This window comes from Mesocricetus auratus, unplaced genomic scaffold (genome assembly GCF_017639785.1).
Source record: "Mesocricetus auratus isolate SY011 unplaced genomic scaffold, BCM_Maur_2.0 Super-Scaffold_100006, whole genome shotgun sequence".
NCBI classification, from domain to species: domain Eukaryota; kingdom Metazoa; phylum Chordata; class Mammalia; order Rodentia; family Cricetidae; genus Mesocricetus; species Mesocricetus auratus.
Window position 1 is genome coordinate 50,854,079 of NW_024429190.1, and position 14,130 is coordinate 50,868,208.

General features: G+C 43.8%; 2 protein-coding genes across 6 annotated transcripts in view; both read right to left on the reverse strand.

Moving 5' to 3' along the window:
- The window catches only part of Corin (corin, serine peptidase), a 196,819-nt gene extending 191,560 nt beyond the window's left edge, over positions 1–5,259 (reverse strand). Inside the window, exon 1 of one of the 3 annotated variants that reach the window (XM_040747170.1) lies at positions 5,079–5,259. In XM_040747170.1, coding sequence (XP_040603104.1) covers positions 5,079–5,147 — 69 coding nt within the window. In that variant the 5' untranslated portion in view covers positions 5,148–5,259. Of the gene's footprint in view, positions 1–4,503; positions 4,922–5,078 lie in introns of those variants that run through there. The other 2 variants (XM_040747169.1, XM_021233383.2) reach the window with 2 other exon arrangements.
- Positions 5,260–11,907: 6,648 nt separating this feature from the next.
- Positions 11,908–14,130, reverse strand: part of Nfxl1 (nuclear transcription factor, X-box binding like 1) — a 36,521-nt gene continuing 34,298 nt past the window's right edge. For all 3 annotated transcript variants that reach the window (XM_013121048.3, XM_013121051.3, XM_021233382.2), the window contains 2 exons: positions 13,751–13,804; positions 11,908–12,742 (listed from right to left, as the gene is read on the reverse strand). In XM_013121048.3, coding sequence (XP_012976502.1) covers positions 12,569–12,742; positions 13,751–13,804 — 228 coding nt within the window. In that variant the 3' untranslated portion in view covers positions 11,908–12,568. The remainder of the gene's footprint in view (positions 12,743–13,750; positions 13,805–14,130) is intronic.

The window sequence follows — 14,130 nt, forward strand, 5'->3', positions numbered from 1 at the left end:
AAGTAAGGGACTATTTGCTGGGGAAAGAGCCCTCTGTTGAAGCAGAGTCTGTCCCAAAGCCAGGAATGCCTCAGAATTGACTGTCGCCATCAATGGAGAAAGTGATCTAGGAGCAAAGACAGAGACCAAAAGGAAAGTTCCAAAGGGGATGGTGACTAGGATGCTCATGCTGCCTTATTTAGAGATACCAACAAATGCTGGGACTATATGAAAGACTTCAAAACCCCAGAAGTTATTCTCCTGCACAAAATCATACAGGAAAGGAAGCAGCAGGAAGTACCTAGGAATGGAAGAGGAAAGAAGGCCCATTCTATAACAAAGAGGGCCTTCCAGCACTGCTGTCTAAGCAGTAGTCAAAGTCACGTGGGGTTCCTGAAATCAGGGCACATGCTAGTAAGAATGAAAACTTGGGTCTTGTTAATAGATTCATTTACATAGAAATAACTTAAGTAGCTATTATGATATTATAAACTTGCAGCAATCAAAGCAATCTAGTTCTAATACAAAAACAAACTTATGGGTCAATGGAAAAGAACAGAGCCTAGAAGTAAACCCAGACATGTGTGATCTCTGACAAAGGGGACAAGAATACACACAGGGGACAGAGAGTATCTCCAACATCATGCTGGGAAAACTGGATACCCACATACAGAAGTAAACATGGACTTTTATCTCATACCATACAGAAAAAGAAATAAAATAGATTAAAGACATATAGATAAGACCTCAAGCCATAAGACTCCTGGAGGAAATGAGAAACATTTCTCCTCATAGGCTGCTTGGAGAGTTTCTTGTCTATGATGCCAAAAGTAATGATAACAGAGCAATGATGACTAATTGGGATTATGACAGAACATGTGGTCTCTGCACTGAAAGGGAAATGATCAGGAAAGTAAGATATCAACTATGTGATGGAGAAAATACAAATCAAATATCTTATGAATCTTTGCTATCTTCATAGGGAACTCCTATAACCCAATGGCAAAAGTGAATAAATAAACAAATAAATAATGACACAATTTTAAAAATAGGTAAAAGATTCATACAGACATTTTCCCAATGAAATCAGACTAATGGCCATTAGGTACATAAAAATTGTTCAACTTCTCTAATCAGAGGCAAATCAAAACCACAGGAAGATAGTATCTCATCTGGCTACATTGCCACAAAGCAAGAGAATAAAAGGGATTAGATATAGAGTGATACAAGGGGAAATAATATAAATTGGGGTAATCATTATAGGAAACAGTGTAAAAGAACTATATGCAAGTTCCTTAAAAAATTAAAAAACATGGGCACTTTGTGGCCCATTAATCCTACTCTAAATCAAAATAAATAAATGAATGAATAATGTTCCCATTATTCACTAGTTCCTCCATTTGCACCAGAGAAAGGATAGGGGCAGATGGAGATTGACATTTGAAACAACAAGCAAAGAAAACCTGTGTTTACATGACCTCTTAGTGGGGACCTTGAACTTCAGTCAGTATCCTTAAGCCAACCAGTTTTCTGCTTGGCTAGGCAAAATTGATGGGACAAATAAGGCATGAATGCATACTTGGTGATTATCTTATTAAGGCAAAGATGATGGGATAAGTAATCCTCATCTGTTCTGGACTTTTTCAGCAAACAGTTGGTGACACAGCTTATCCCCAGGGAGTTCCCATGACAGCACTGGGAAAGACATATCTTTGTGTTGAAGGACACTAGGGTAAGGGAAAGAGGACAATGAGGAAGTTGCATAATGAAGGATGGAGAGAGGAGACAGTGACTCCTCAGTCTCTGGAGACACTGTCCTCCCATTCTCTCCCTGACAGTGGACGGGTCACTCAGGTGTCGTGGCTCTGTTGTCTTGCCAGCCCAAGTGACCCCCTCCACTGTCAGAGAGACATGGAACAAGTCTCAGAGGCTGCTTTTTACCCCTATTTTATTTTTTTATTTAAATTAGAAACAAGCTTCTTTTACATGTCAACCCCAGTTCCCTCTCCCTCCCTTCCTCCCCTGTCCCTCACTAACCCCCTATTTTCATCCCCTTTCTGCTCCCCAGGGAGGGTGAGGCTGTACATGGGAGATCTTCAAAGTCTGTCACATCATTTGGAGCCCATGTGTCTAGGCTGAGAGAGTATCCCTCTATGTGGACTGGGCTCTCAAAGTCCATTCATAAGCCAGGGATAAATACTGATCTACTACCTAGATTGCCAAGGCCTCCTCACTGACACCCATGCTCTTGGGGTCTGGATCACTCCTATGCTAGTTTCCCATCTATAGGTCTGGGGTCCATGAGCTCCCCCTTGTTAAGGTCAGCTGTTTCTGTGGGTTTCTCCAGCCTGGTCTTGACCCCTTTGCTCATCACTCCTCCCTCTCTGCAACTGGATACCAGGAGTTCAGTTCAGTGTTTAGCTGTGGGTGTCTGTCTTTGCTTCCATCAGCTACTGGATGAAGGCTGTAGGATGGCATTTAAGGTAGTCGTCAATCTCATTATCGGGGATCAGAGGCTGCTTTTATTAAAGGCTCAGACTCAATGAGGCCTGAGGCTATCTAACAGATAACAAAAGCTACTTTTTTATCTTCACTTTGCAACTCCTTTAGCCACAAACTTCCGGTTTGTTTTCTGCTTAGCTCTCTCTGCACACAGGCACGCAATTATTTAAAGAATGTCTATCTGCAAATGGTCACACACGGGGCGGGCGGTGATGAGCTCTAAATAAACCCAATTGGCTTGCTCCCCTTTGAGTCTGAATGAAGCACAAGCCAGCTTTGTAGGGACATGATGACACTGTCCTCCACCAGCTTTTATGATACCTGGTCCAGATACCCCAGAGTGGCACCTCAAAATTCACGGTGGTTGCACTGAGACCTTCCAGGAACTGTGAGTCTTAAGAGGGATAGCAGCCCACGGTGAGACTCGCAAGCAATGGCTACACAGGATCAATCATTCCAGTCTGGAAACTGACAGTACCCTGGATGGCTGTCCTTGAGCTTTACAGACCCCACCTGGGATGATAACCACCCAGACCACAGTGAGCCTAACTGCATTTATGTGTACCTCTTGCCCCTCCCTACCGGTCCTTCCCCTGTTTAATCCTGAAGCTATGCAGTTCCCCCACCACCACCCTTTTCTTTCCAATATGGCAGATACAATGGCCCTGGTGTCCACTCTGCTATCGCCGGGATTTCTGCAACTTTAAGGGGAAAGTTTATGGTGGAGTCAATTTTGTGTCTTTAAAAAGGAAAACCCTCGTTCTTGAAAAGCATTTCTTCCCTCCTCCCCTTACTCCACTGGAAGGACAACTTAGGCTTTTATTTGTATTGTAACCCTATCCCACAAGGAACTTTCTGGAATGGGCCCCCTCCGAAAGTTTCACAGCTTCCTGAGGTTCAGGTTACTCCATGTTCCCAGCACTCTAAAGCTAATTTATACAATGAAAACGCATGGAGTCCCAGGGAGGAATCTACAGGTCTTAACTGCTCTGCTGAGCAGTTACACGGGCATTTATCAACCCCAAAACCCCGGTGTTAGAAACTGATTTTGAGCAATCTCATACAAGACTAGTGGGTACCAGAAAGCCAGCGAATGTTGGCGGTGTTGTGACTGAATATGCGCCCTAAAAACCTAGTTTGTTGTTTGCTTGGGGGATTTGCCAAAATTACTATTTGCAGCACTTCTAACTTCAACTCTGCCAGAATACGTCCTTGAACAACAATCAACGGTGATCCCTGGCTTGGCTCCCATTCTGGTGGCACTCATATTCTCTTGCAGATTTTCGTGTCCATCGGTAGGGTCTTCCAAATCTTAAAAATGGAATAACTATAAGCACAGACGCGGACGTAGATTCTTGAAGCCCTGTACAGCAAGCTTCCTCAGCGCCTTGTTCTAGGAAGTTTCAGTAGGAGTGGATTACCGGGACAACTTTGCCGAGAGGCTAGAGACTGAGACCCCAACTCGGTCCCCAAAATGGGCAGCCTCGCAGAGTGCCTACACTGCCATCCTCCGGGCCTCCAGGGCGCCGGCATGGAAATTCCAGACTGAGTTCTAGCAGGACCCGACAGGACACCTAGCCAGCCCTTTCCGCGCCGACACTGCCTCTGCGCAGCTGGGACCCTGGAGGGAACCAGCAAATTCCGGGACGCTGATGACGCGGTTGCCAAGGGTGGCTACAACCTAGACTGAGTTTCCCGAGGCTCGAGTCAGGAGAACCCTCTGCAGTGCCCTTCCCTTTCTCTGGAGAGCATGGCAGCAAGACCACCCCTTGCTTGAAAACCGTCCCATACCCTAGCATCTCAAAGCCTGCGCCGCAATCCGCCGACAGCGCCAGGAGCTTCGGGGCCCGGTACCCGCCTGAGAGAAAGTTTGAGAGCGTTCCCAGCACTCTGTTTCGCGGTTCCAACACTTGAGGCTATCCCGGGGAGCTGTCTGGTCCCCAAATGGGGGACGCTTCTGCAAATGGGACCTAGTCACTGCGCGCGCAGCCGGGCTGAGAGCAATAGGGGTTGCAGGCTTACGTCTGGGGCAGGCGGGGCTCCGACGCAATCCTTCCAGCTTCCGAGTGCCTGGATCGTGGACCCGGAGAGGAAGCCACCAGTCCCCGAGGGGCCGGGTCCGACGGCTCCACCTGCAGCCTCCCCTGGAACGCGCGCGCAGCCAAGCCCACTCGGTGCTTGGAGGGCGGCAGTAGAAGGGACTCTGCAGGAGAGGTAGCATCGCCCAGGACAGGAGCAGTGGGCTCTCCGCACGGAGCTGACCCGAACGCTGAAGAAAACCCTGTGCATGACTGCCAGCGTCCGTCCCCGACGCCAAGCCACTAGAGTGGAGGACCGTCCGCCTAGGGACCGGCTGCAGGGCAGTGAGCGTGCCACCGAGAAGTGGCACTGACCCACTGACAGGAAGGAGGTGGCACCCACGGACAGGAGGGAGGAAGGGACAAGGGAGAAAAGGATTGACTCTGAAGTCACCAGGACTCGGGATAAGCAACGTGTGTGTGTGTGTGTGTGTGTGTGTGTGTGTGTGTGTGTGTGTGTGTGTGTGTGTGTGTGCGCGCGCGCGCGCGCGCGGGAGGAGCACGGAGTGAGGATCTTACCCTCTTTGGGGCGCTAGATCGGCGACTGCGCTCCTCCGGAGCAAGGGCGGTAGGCCGTTTCGTGAACATGTCTTTTTCCTCCGTCCACTCTATCTCGGCCGCTTTTCTCTGCTCTATGGGAAGGCACTACGGATGTCTTTCTCCTCACTCAGAGTGAAGTTGTACTCAGGGGATGGGAGCCCCATATTTTGTCTGCTGGGCAGACCCCACCCGCAGACCACTCCCTCCCTTCACTCACGTCTCTGGGTCCTACCCATAACCCTCAATGACAGTTCCTCCATACCCACCCCTGCCTTCAAAAAAGTTATTCTTCTAAGGCAGATGGGAAGAGTCTACACCCATCCTCCACACCAGGAAACAAACAAAAACAAAACAAACAACAACCTTAAACTACAGGACAGGAGCAGCAAAGGTCAGGACTTTGTTACAGAGTGACAGTGTAAGGAACTGCTCTCCTCATCACATCTCAAGCAGGAATCTAGCCAGCAAAGTACCAAAACGATGCCACAGGCACTGGCGATTCAATGCCAAGTTTGTTGTGTTGGAAAAATATGGAAGGTTTTGAAGGCGGGCATTATTTGTATCGCACAAATTGCACATCTATCTTCTGTTGCAAGTTTAGGGAGGAAACTGCTTTTTGATGCTGCTCAGGCTTCATGGACCGGAAAAACTCAAGCCTGGGACTGCCTGCCAAGAGCATCCACAGGTTGATACCAGGGGCCAGCCAATCCACACCTGTCATTCACAGAGAGCCACGTTCCTTAAGGCAGCAAGGGAGGCACTAGAGACATTCCACTGCAGAAATTACATTGCCACCAAGGAGGGAGGGGGGGAAGAACAGAACTGAACAGGACTGGAGGGAAGGAAAAGGGAAGGGAGGAAGGAAGGAAAGGAGGGAGGGGGGGAGATAGGAGGAAGGGGATAAAATAAAGGGGCCAAAGACTTCATTAAGTTTTCTTAGACATTTTTAAATCCAATTTCAATCAAAATCTTTAAATTTTCAAAAATTACTGGGTTATACTGAAGCAGTCCATCTCCATTAGAGGAGGCCACACAGTCAGTAGACTATGTGACCTGTCCCTTGAGTGTCATTGTGTGGACAAAGGCACATTTGCACAACTGGAAGGGAGTGGTAATGGGTGTTTTGCTTCCAGGAGTCATGCAGTCTGGGAAATACCTTATATGTGATGCGTAGTTAAAGAGGTGGAACACTGACTTCACGTTGTTCCCACATCAGTAACACACTATCTAAATAAATGTTCGCTAATTCACAACCTCGCATTTTCTAGCACACAGACTTTACACTAAGCATTTCGCATGCAGTCTCTAGCTCAGATGAGAAGAGCTGCCTTGACATTCCCCAGAGGCCATGGCATTTTGTAACTTACTGAGGCACTGCCTCACCACCATCCACAGGGCACCCATCTGGGAATCCAGAGCCCAGCAGGCACATCTGCCAGCAGCACCTTGAGGGCCAGAGTCCCTTGGTCTGTGAATGGAGCACTGGGTGAATGTAGCCCATGAGCCTCCTTTTCCATGTTCTGCCCCCTGGTGGAGGTCTGGTGAGAACTCTGAAGTCTCCCTTGCTTTCTGCATGAGTTCCTAAAACTGACTGTACTGAAAAGGGAAACATGACCCACTCCCTTCTAACAGCTCCAGTTACCACGAGTACCAAAACCAGTAGCTGAGGTATGCTGCTGGGGGGGAGAGTTAAAGAAAAAAAAGGGGGTGAACACCTGTTTATACTTAGTAATTAACTTTCATACCCTAAGAAATCAGATATACCTTATATTTAAGTTAGTTTAATTATAAGGAGTGTTCACTGTGACCTTTAATGGCCTATTGGAATTATTCTTTAAAACAGAATCTGTCACATAAGTACTTCAACTGACATTACTTGGAGCTGTGGCTGCTGGCTTGCTAGGCACCATTGAACCAAATCCCCAAGTTAATTTTTTTTTTTTTTTTTTTTTTGGTTTTACGAGACAGGGTTTCTCTGTATTGTTTTGGAGGCTGTCGGTCCAGCCCGGCCTCGAACTCACAGAGATCCGCCTGCCTCTGCCTCCCAAGTGCTGGGATTAAAGGTGTGCACCACCACTGCCCAGCCCCCAACTCAATTTATTAAAAAAAAAAAAAGGTAATACCTGTCTAATGTTTGAAATAATCCTATTTTCCAAAAATTAAACATTTCTGATACCATTCTGAAACTTTTGTCTAGCATCTTAAGCATATATCAAACTAATCACATAATTTAAAATAAAAACAAAGGTCAAAGAGACTTATGGGATTACTGACAAAAATGGCCGTATATGTTTGTCATAGGAAAAACATGCTGTACTCCATCTGCTTTGAGTCTTATGAACAAACAGAACCCTCAAAGTGAAGGATCTCACAGCAAAACAGACGTATAAAGTTCCGGTGTACCATTTTAAGGTATGCTTTGATAACAGACAACAATTATATACTGCACATCTCAAGATGCTAAAATAAATGATTTTGATAGCATTTTTTAGGAGACTTATAGGAAATTAGCTTAAAGGTGCAGAGAGAATTTGGGTAGAGACAACTAAAATTAAGGGCAATTTGAGGGGTAGTTTGGAAACCTGGTGTAGTAGCAGCTTCCTAAAATATAGAAATATATGAAGATGATCCAAATAAAAACTCCGAGTAAGGAGTAGACAGAGATCCAACTGGCCATCTATTATCACCAAATGAAGCTTCCAGTACTGGGAATGGATTACATCTAATTCAGTTGCTGGCCAAAGGGGTCCCACGGGAATGCTCAAACAATCCAGGCTATTGCAAAGGCTACAGGTTGCTTTCCACAAATAAAGGCAAGGCCCTATTGCTGAAGATAACACACAGACTGAACATAGAGAAGCCAAGTTTGTGCCTACATAGAGACTTCGCTCTTACATCCTAGGCTTTGGTACAGGACGGTACTCTACACACTCCCAAAAGAGAAACAAACATCGAGCCAGACACAGACCCTTTGATTTACAATGGTGTCCTGTCTGCAAGATAAGCTTGGGCAACAGTGGCACAAAGTTTGTGGGAATAACCAATATCTGATTTGACTGAAGGCCCATCCCATGAGATGAACTCATACTTGACATTGCTGGGTGACCAAGAATCAGACACTGGATTGCCCAGAGACCTAGGGCAAACACAAGTACCTCTGTTAAGAAAAAAAAAAAGCAACAAAATGACTCCTAATGACACTCTACTATACTCATAGTGCCTTCTCAACCATCATCAGAGAAGCTTCCTCCTGCAGCAGATGGGAACAAATACCACACCCAGATAATATGCAACACTCAGCCCTAAATGGGATGTCTTCATCAAATCCCTCCTCCCAGAGCTCAGGGAACCCTGCACAAAGGAGGCAGGTAAGAATGTTAGGAGCCAGAAGGCTTAGAGGGCACCAAGAAAACAAGGCCCCCTAAAGCCACAGGATCTATGTATGTATGAACTTTAAAACTCACAGAAACTGAGGCAGCATGCAGTGTCTACACACGCCTGTACCAGATGAGGTCCTTCATCCCTAACCCAGGAGAGATCTACAACTGATAGCCACTTGCAAATGAAAATTTAGTTTTTTCCAGGGGGAATCTCACTGGGAACACAAAGTACTGAATGCCCAGCAGTAGACAGAACAACAAGAAAACAAACTCAGTAACATTGGAAGTTCCTTGTCTCATGACATCATATAAGGACACCCCACCCCCTTTATCCTACAGGTCCTTTTATATGCATTATAGCTTACAGTGTATAGTTTTTGTGTATTCCTGAGTGAGAATGAACGGGGCTGTTTCTTATGCCTTTTCTTGAGCTCTTTTCCTTGTTTCTTTCATCCTATTCAATGTGTTAGTCTCTGTTTTATTATCCCCTAGAAGCCTATTTGTTTTGTAATGAGAGACAGAAAGGAGGTAAACCCAGATCAGAGAAGATCTGGGAGTAGTAAAGGAAACCATAATCAGAACATGTCATGTAAGAGAAAAAAAATCTATCTTCAGTAAAAGGGGAAAAAAAGAAAGAAGGTGACTCCATTTCCAGGGTCCCTGTTGCTGTCCTGAGGGGCAAATCCATTTACTAGAGAAGTCATAAAGGTGGGAGACTGAGCCACTCATCAACATTTACATTTCTTAAGTGCTCTATGCCAAGCATTTCAGAAACCAAGATTCTAAAATGTATAAAAATGGCTCTTCGTCTGGGGTCTCTGACAGGTCTCTAGAGAGAGAAGGGGCCTCCTGATTGCTCCCGTTTCTCCTAATCCCGTTTCTCCCAGGAGGCAGTAGCTGCTGCTGTGCTTCTTTCCCAATCTATGAAGCTCTTTAGTTACAAGGACCTAAGGCCCAAGGTTAGGTGGCCCCATTACTGCCATTCAGCAGAAGACAGCTTCCACAGGACGGAAGAGGAGTGTTCACTTGGGTTCCCGGGCTTAGCCATCTGCCTTACTTCCCATTCCCAGGACAGGAAGACTAAGAGCAGGAGTCACCTTTCTGCCCTTAGCTAGCCCCAGAAATGTTGGCTCCCACTGCATCTCTGGTTTTTGACATAGGGTCTTGCTGTGTAGTTCAGCCTGGTCTAGAACTCACAACCCTGCTATCTCAGCCTCCTGGGTGCTGGAATAATTCTCACGTACCACCATGCCCTGGAGGCTGGAGAATATTGCTAGGTTTCAATGATTTTTGACTATAAGAGGCCTGAAGCTGAGGCAGACGCCCCCAGCACTGAGCTCATCAAGAGGCCATTTCTCCCCCACTGTATCTTAACCTGGCTCCTCACTCCTTTGTTGTCTGCGGAAATGGAAGAAGCCGCAAGAAATTATGCACATAGCTGGGGTAGGGAGTGTTAGTCACTGTAGCAGGGACTCAGAAACCAAGGACCCATTGGGCAACAAAAGAATATTAGAGGTAAGAAGGTGGGAAGCCACATCAAAGACATTTCTTGAAAGCTCTGGACATTTGGTGTTAAAATCCTACACACTCCCACATAAGACTTACCTGTGTTTAAAATCCTTACCATTGATAGCCCTGAAACTCAGCCAGGTGAGGTGGCAAACGCCTTTGAACCCAGTACTCTGGAGGCAGAGGCAGGCGGATCTCTGTGAGTTCGAGGCCAGCCTGGTCTACAGAGTGAGTTCCAGGACAGCCAAGAGTACACAGAGAAACCCTGTCTCAAAAAACAAAAAAGCCACAAAACTCAGGAATTAAAACTTCTTTACAAAAAGTGAACATATTTCACTTTACAAAAAGTGAAAATTCCTTTGCCAATTTTAGCAACAATGACTCTTGTTTGAGATCTACCTTTATTTTGATGTGAACAGTAAAAGTAACACTAGGTATTGGAGATGCTTAAACTGAAATTAAATTTTTTTTAATTTCCATGTAATATTCCACACATTTTAATAAACATAAACCTTAGCATTTTTTTGCATTGTGTTAATGTCACAAAGCAAAGCAGGAGAATAAGATGAACAAGTTTACTTCTGCAATTCCTGGTGACTACCGTCTCAGCTCCTCTTCCGTCCGTTTGCCGTCTCACTATAATCAAAAGGACAGCTTTCTACTTCAGGATTTAGACAAAAGATCACCTTGACCTAAGGTATGCACGACCTCCTTGTATTTCTCGCATTCTTCTCAGACAGAAACTTTTGCAGCATCTTCATGACAGTCACTGGAGTCCCACATAACTGAATCACAATCCCGAGCTTGAAGCCTGGACTGCTTCCTGACTGTGTCCTCTCTCTTCCTGGAACCCCACCGCTGAATCACCGCTTGCAGTCTCTGTTCCTCACAGGAGCCAGCAATTGCAAAAACCAAAACAAAAGTCTCTTCTTTACTTAAAACTGTTCAATGCTGCCCATTCCAACTACAATAAAGCCCAAATTCTTAGCATGGTCTTTCCCCACCAGAAATAGCCTGAAGTATTGCACCCTCTCAATTTACATTGTACTTGAATTCTTCTCAGCCCATCTTACTGATCTTAAGCTGTGCTAAATGCATCAAGTTGCAAATTTAGTGACTTTGTATCTACTGCTTTCTCTTCTCAGACTTTCCCTCAGTCTTCAGACAGGGTCACAGTTCAAACACTGGTCTCTCTGAACTAGTGTCCTTCCATCCTACTATTATTTCCTATACTGTTTCTTGTCTTGTTTCGTTTGGTTTGTAAATAATTATTTATTTTTGTTTATGTGTATATGTGCTTTCTTCTGCATACCACATGTGTGCCTGTGGAAGCTGGAAGAGGGCATCGGATGCCCACGGACTGGAGAACAAAGCTGGTTGTGAGCTGCCATGTGGGTGCTAGAAATCAAACCCAAGTCCTCTGGAAGAACAGACAGTGTTCGCAGCTTTCAGCCATCTCTCTGGCCCCATTTATTATTTTTTTAACACCACTTACCACAGGAAATCACACTCATTTTCTCTGAGTCTTTGCTTGCTCTCTTATGCAGATTTTAGAATCTTCCTTTGGAGTTACATTAAAATGTACATTGTCACTCCTAATATTACTGTGTTCTTGTTTCTACAATATCACTAGAGCTTTAGTCATCAATACTAATATCTAAAATTAGGAGTTCCTGAGTATTATAAATAATAATAAATATTCTTTATTACAAATTTGGCATGAAATTTTTTAATGAAAGCAATACAAAAATTAAATAGCAAAACTACTTTAAATGACTTACAAATCTATGTAATTTGGCTTGTTATTATCAGTTTGATTTCATAAAATTAATTATTCCCAGGTATACTATATCAAGAATTGCAGTAACGAGAAATGAAACCAAGTACATAAATCTCACAAGCCCTGTGCTCAGCACATATTGCTCAGAAATTAGTTTTCCTTTATTATTATCATAAAAAGATACATACAACAAGTTTTACAAAACATGCCAACTTCAGTTAAAGCTTCTTGCACAAAAAAACAGCTTCCCATAAGGAATCTAATCTGGCATTTGTTTGTATTTTCTGAGGAATACAGTGTAAAATTTGCTTCAATGACAAATAAAATTCCTCTCTAATACACTAATCTAGAATCTAATTATAAAGGCTTATGTTAGAATTTAAGGTTCCTTTACAGAATCACTTCTTTAAAAAAGTACAAAGTTACATGATCAAGAAAAAGTACCCAGTAAGTAACCAGAGAAATATCCCCGTTGCTGCACATATGGCTCAGTTTTATCTGAATTCACAAAATGGATGAAGTATTGAACATGGGAATTATCAGAAAAAAAGACCAAGGAAGTGCAATGCTCTCTGACCTGCTTTGTAACTGCAGTCATGCTGACTTTAGACAGTTTCTTTCACTGCCCCCGGTAACTGTTCTAACTCAGATAAAGCTAAGTATCTGTCCTAACTATAGCCAGACAAGGACACAGAAAACTGTGAACGTGTATCATGTTCCACAACGCACGTTTTCGAATATCTTAAACAGAACGTTCACGTAACTCCAGTCTGAGGTATATGAAGAGGTTGAAAGAATCATCAGTCCACACCATAGGCAATGTACCACACAAGCGCTGCCACCACGACTCCAAGCACCGGAAGGAGGTAGGGGCTGTACTTCTGCCAAAGAGACGGCTCCACTGCCACCTCATCTCTCCTCTTGTTCTTCTTCCGGCGACCCTTCAGTCTGTTTTCAAAAGCTTCCAGTTCAGCCTACAGCAGAATGGTGACATTTGCATTAAAGTCAAAAATACACTGGTCTGTAACTCTATTGAAATGAAAATTAATGTTTTGACAGTAACAGTATAATAAATATATTAATTTGATTTAAACAACAACAAAAATCCGCTCACCTCCTACTGACTGTATTCAACAAAATGTTAGAGTTTAGTTAGGTAAACAAACAGAACTGAGTGCCAATAAAGTAAGTAATTCTGTTAGTCTGGAAGCCTGTCTTTGATATTAAGCATGCAACTGATTGAATCAAAGGGACTCTAAAATGCAGACAATAGCTTTTTTTTAATTTAACACCATTTTATACCTCAAGAGCACCTTCCTCAAAAGGCAGAGATGCTCCATATATAATTTTAGCCTTTTGATTATGCAGGAAATATGAATTAGAGGCTTGTAACACAGAAATCCAAATGAGTAAAGAAAGAACGCTGCCTCAACTAGATTCTTTTCTTTATCATATACCCACCCCACTTTAAAGATACAGTTAAAATTCTTAAAGGGGAAAAATGCATTATGCTTTAATGCCAATGATTATTAGAGGAAGAACTGAAAACTGATGGTAAAAGAAGGTAGCCTGGAGTATAAGCCATTGTCAAATGTTGTTTTTTATCATCCTGGTAAGCACCCACCCACAGTTCCTATACAATGATATAATAATGCACAGTACACAGTAACTGACTAAACAGTGATGACCATTAAACAAATATATACTACCTACTACACAACACGGTTTAGTTGAAGAAAATATACATCTTCATTAACATACCCATTACTGTAGTCATAAGCTACACTTATAGACCATCTACCAGTGGATTTATTAATGTAAAACGGCATTTGTCAATAAGACAAATCAGAGTATTTCAAGAGCATTTTGATATATAGAACAAACTCAATGCTGGGCTGCATTCGGTTACCCTAGGCCACCCATGCTGCAGGTTGGACAACAACTAAGGAAGAGACAAGTCTGCCTGTCACTGAGGTAGGTACCTGCTGTCTTCGTTTTTCTTCTTCCAGAGCAGCGTTGGCTTCTGCTTCTTTAATCTATTCACATTTGAAAACAAAATTAACAACTAGATATCACATCTTTTGTAGATGCTTGGCATCTTCCGACCCTTAAAAATGCAAATATTATACTGGAAATTTACCAAGGTTTCATCCAATAGATTCAGGATAGTGAATATTATTATTATTTTTGTCTGTTTTTTTTTTTTTCTAAGTCAGGGTTTCTCTGTATTGTTTTGGAGGCTGTCCTGGAACTCGCTCTGTAGACCAGGCTGGCCTTGAACTCACAGAGATCTGCCTGCCTCTTCCTCCCAAGTGCTGGGATTAAAGGAGTGCGCCACCAACGCCCAGCGTGAATATAATTT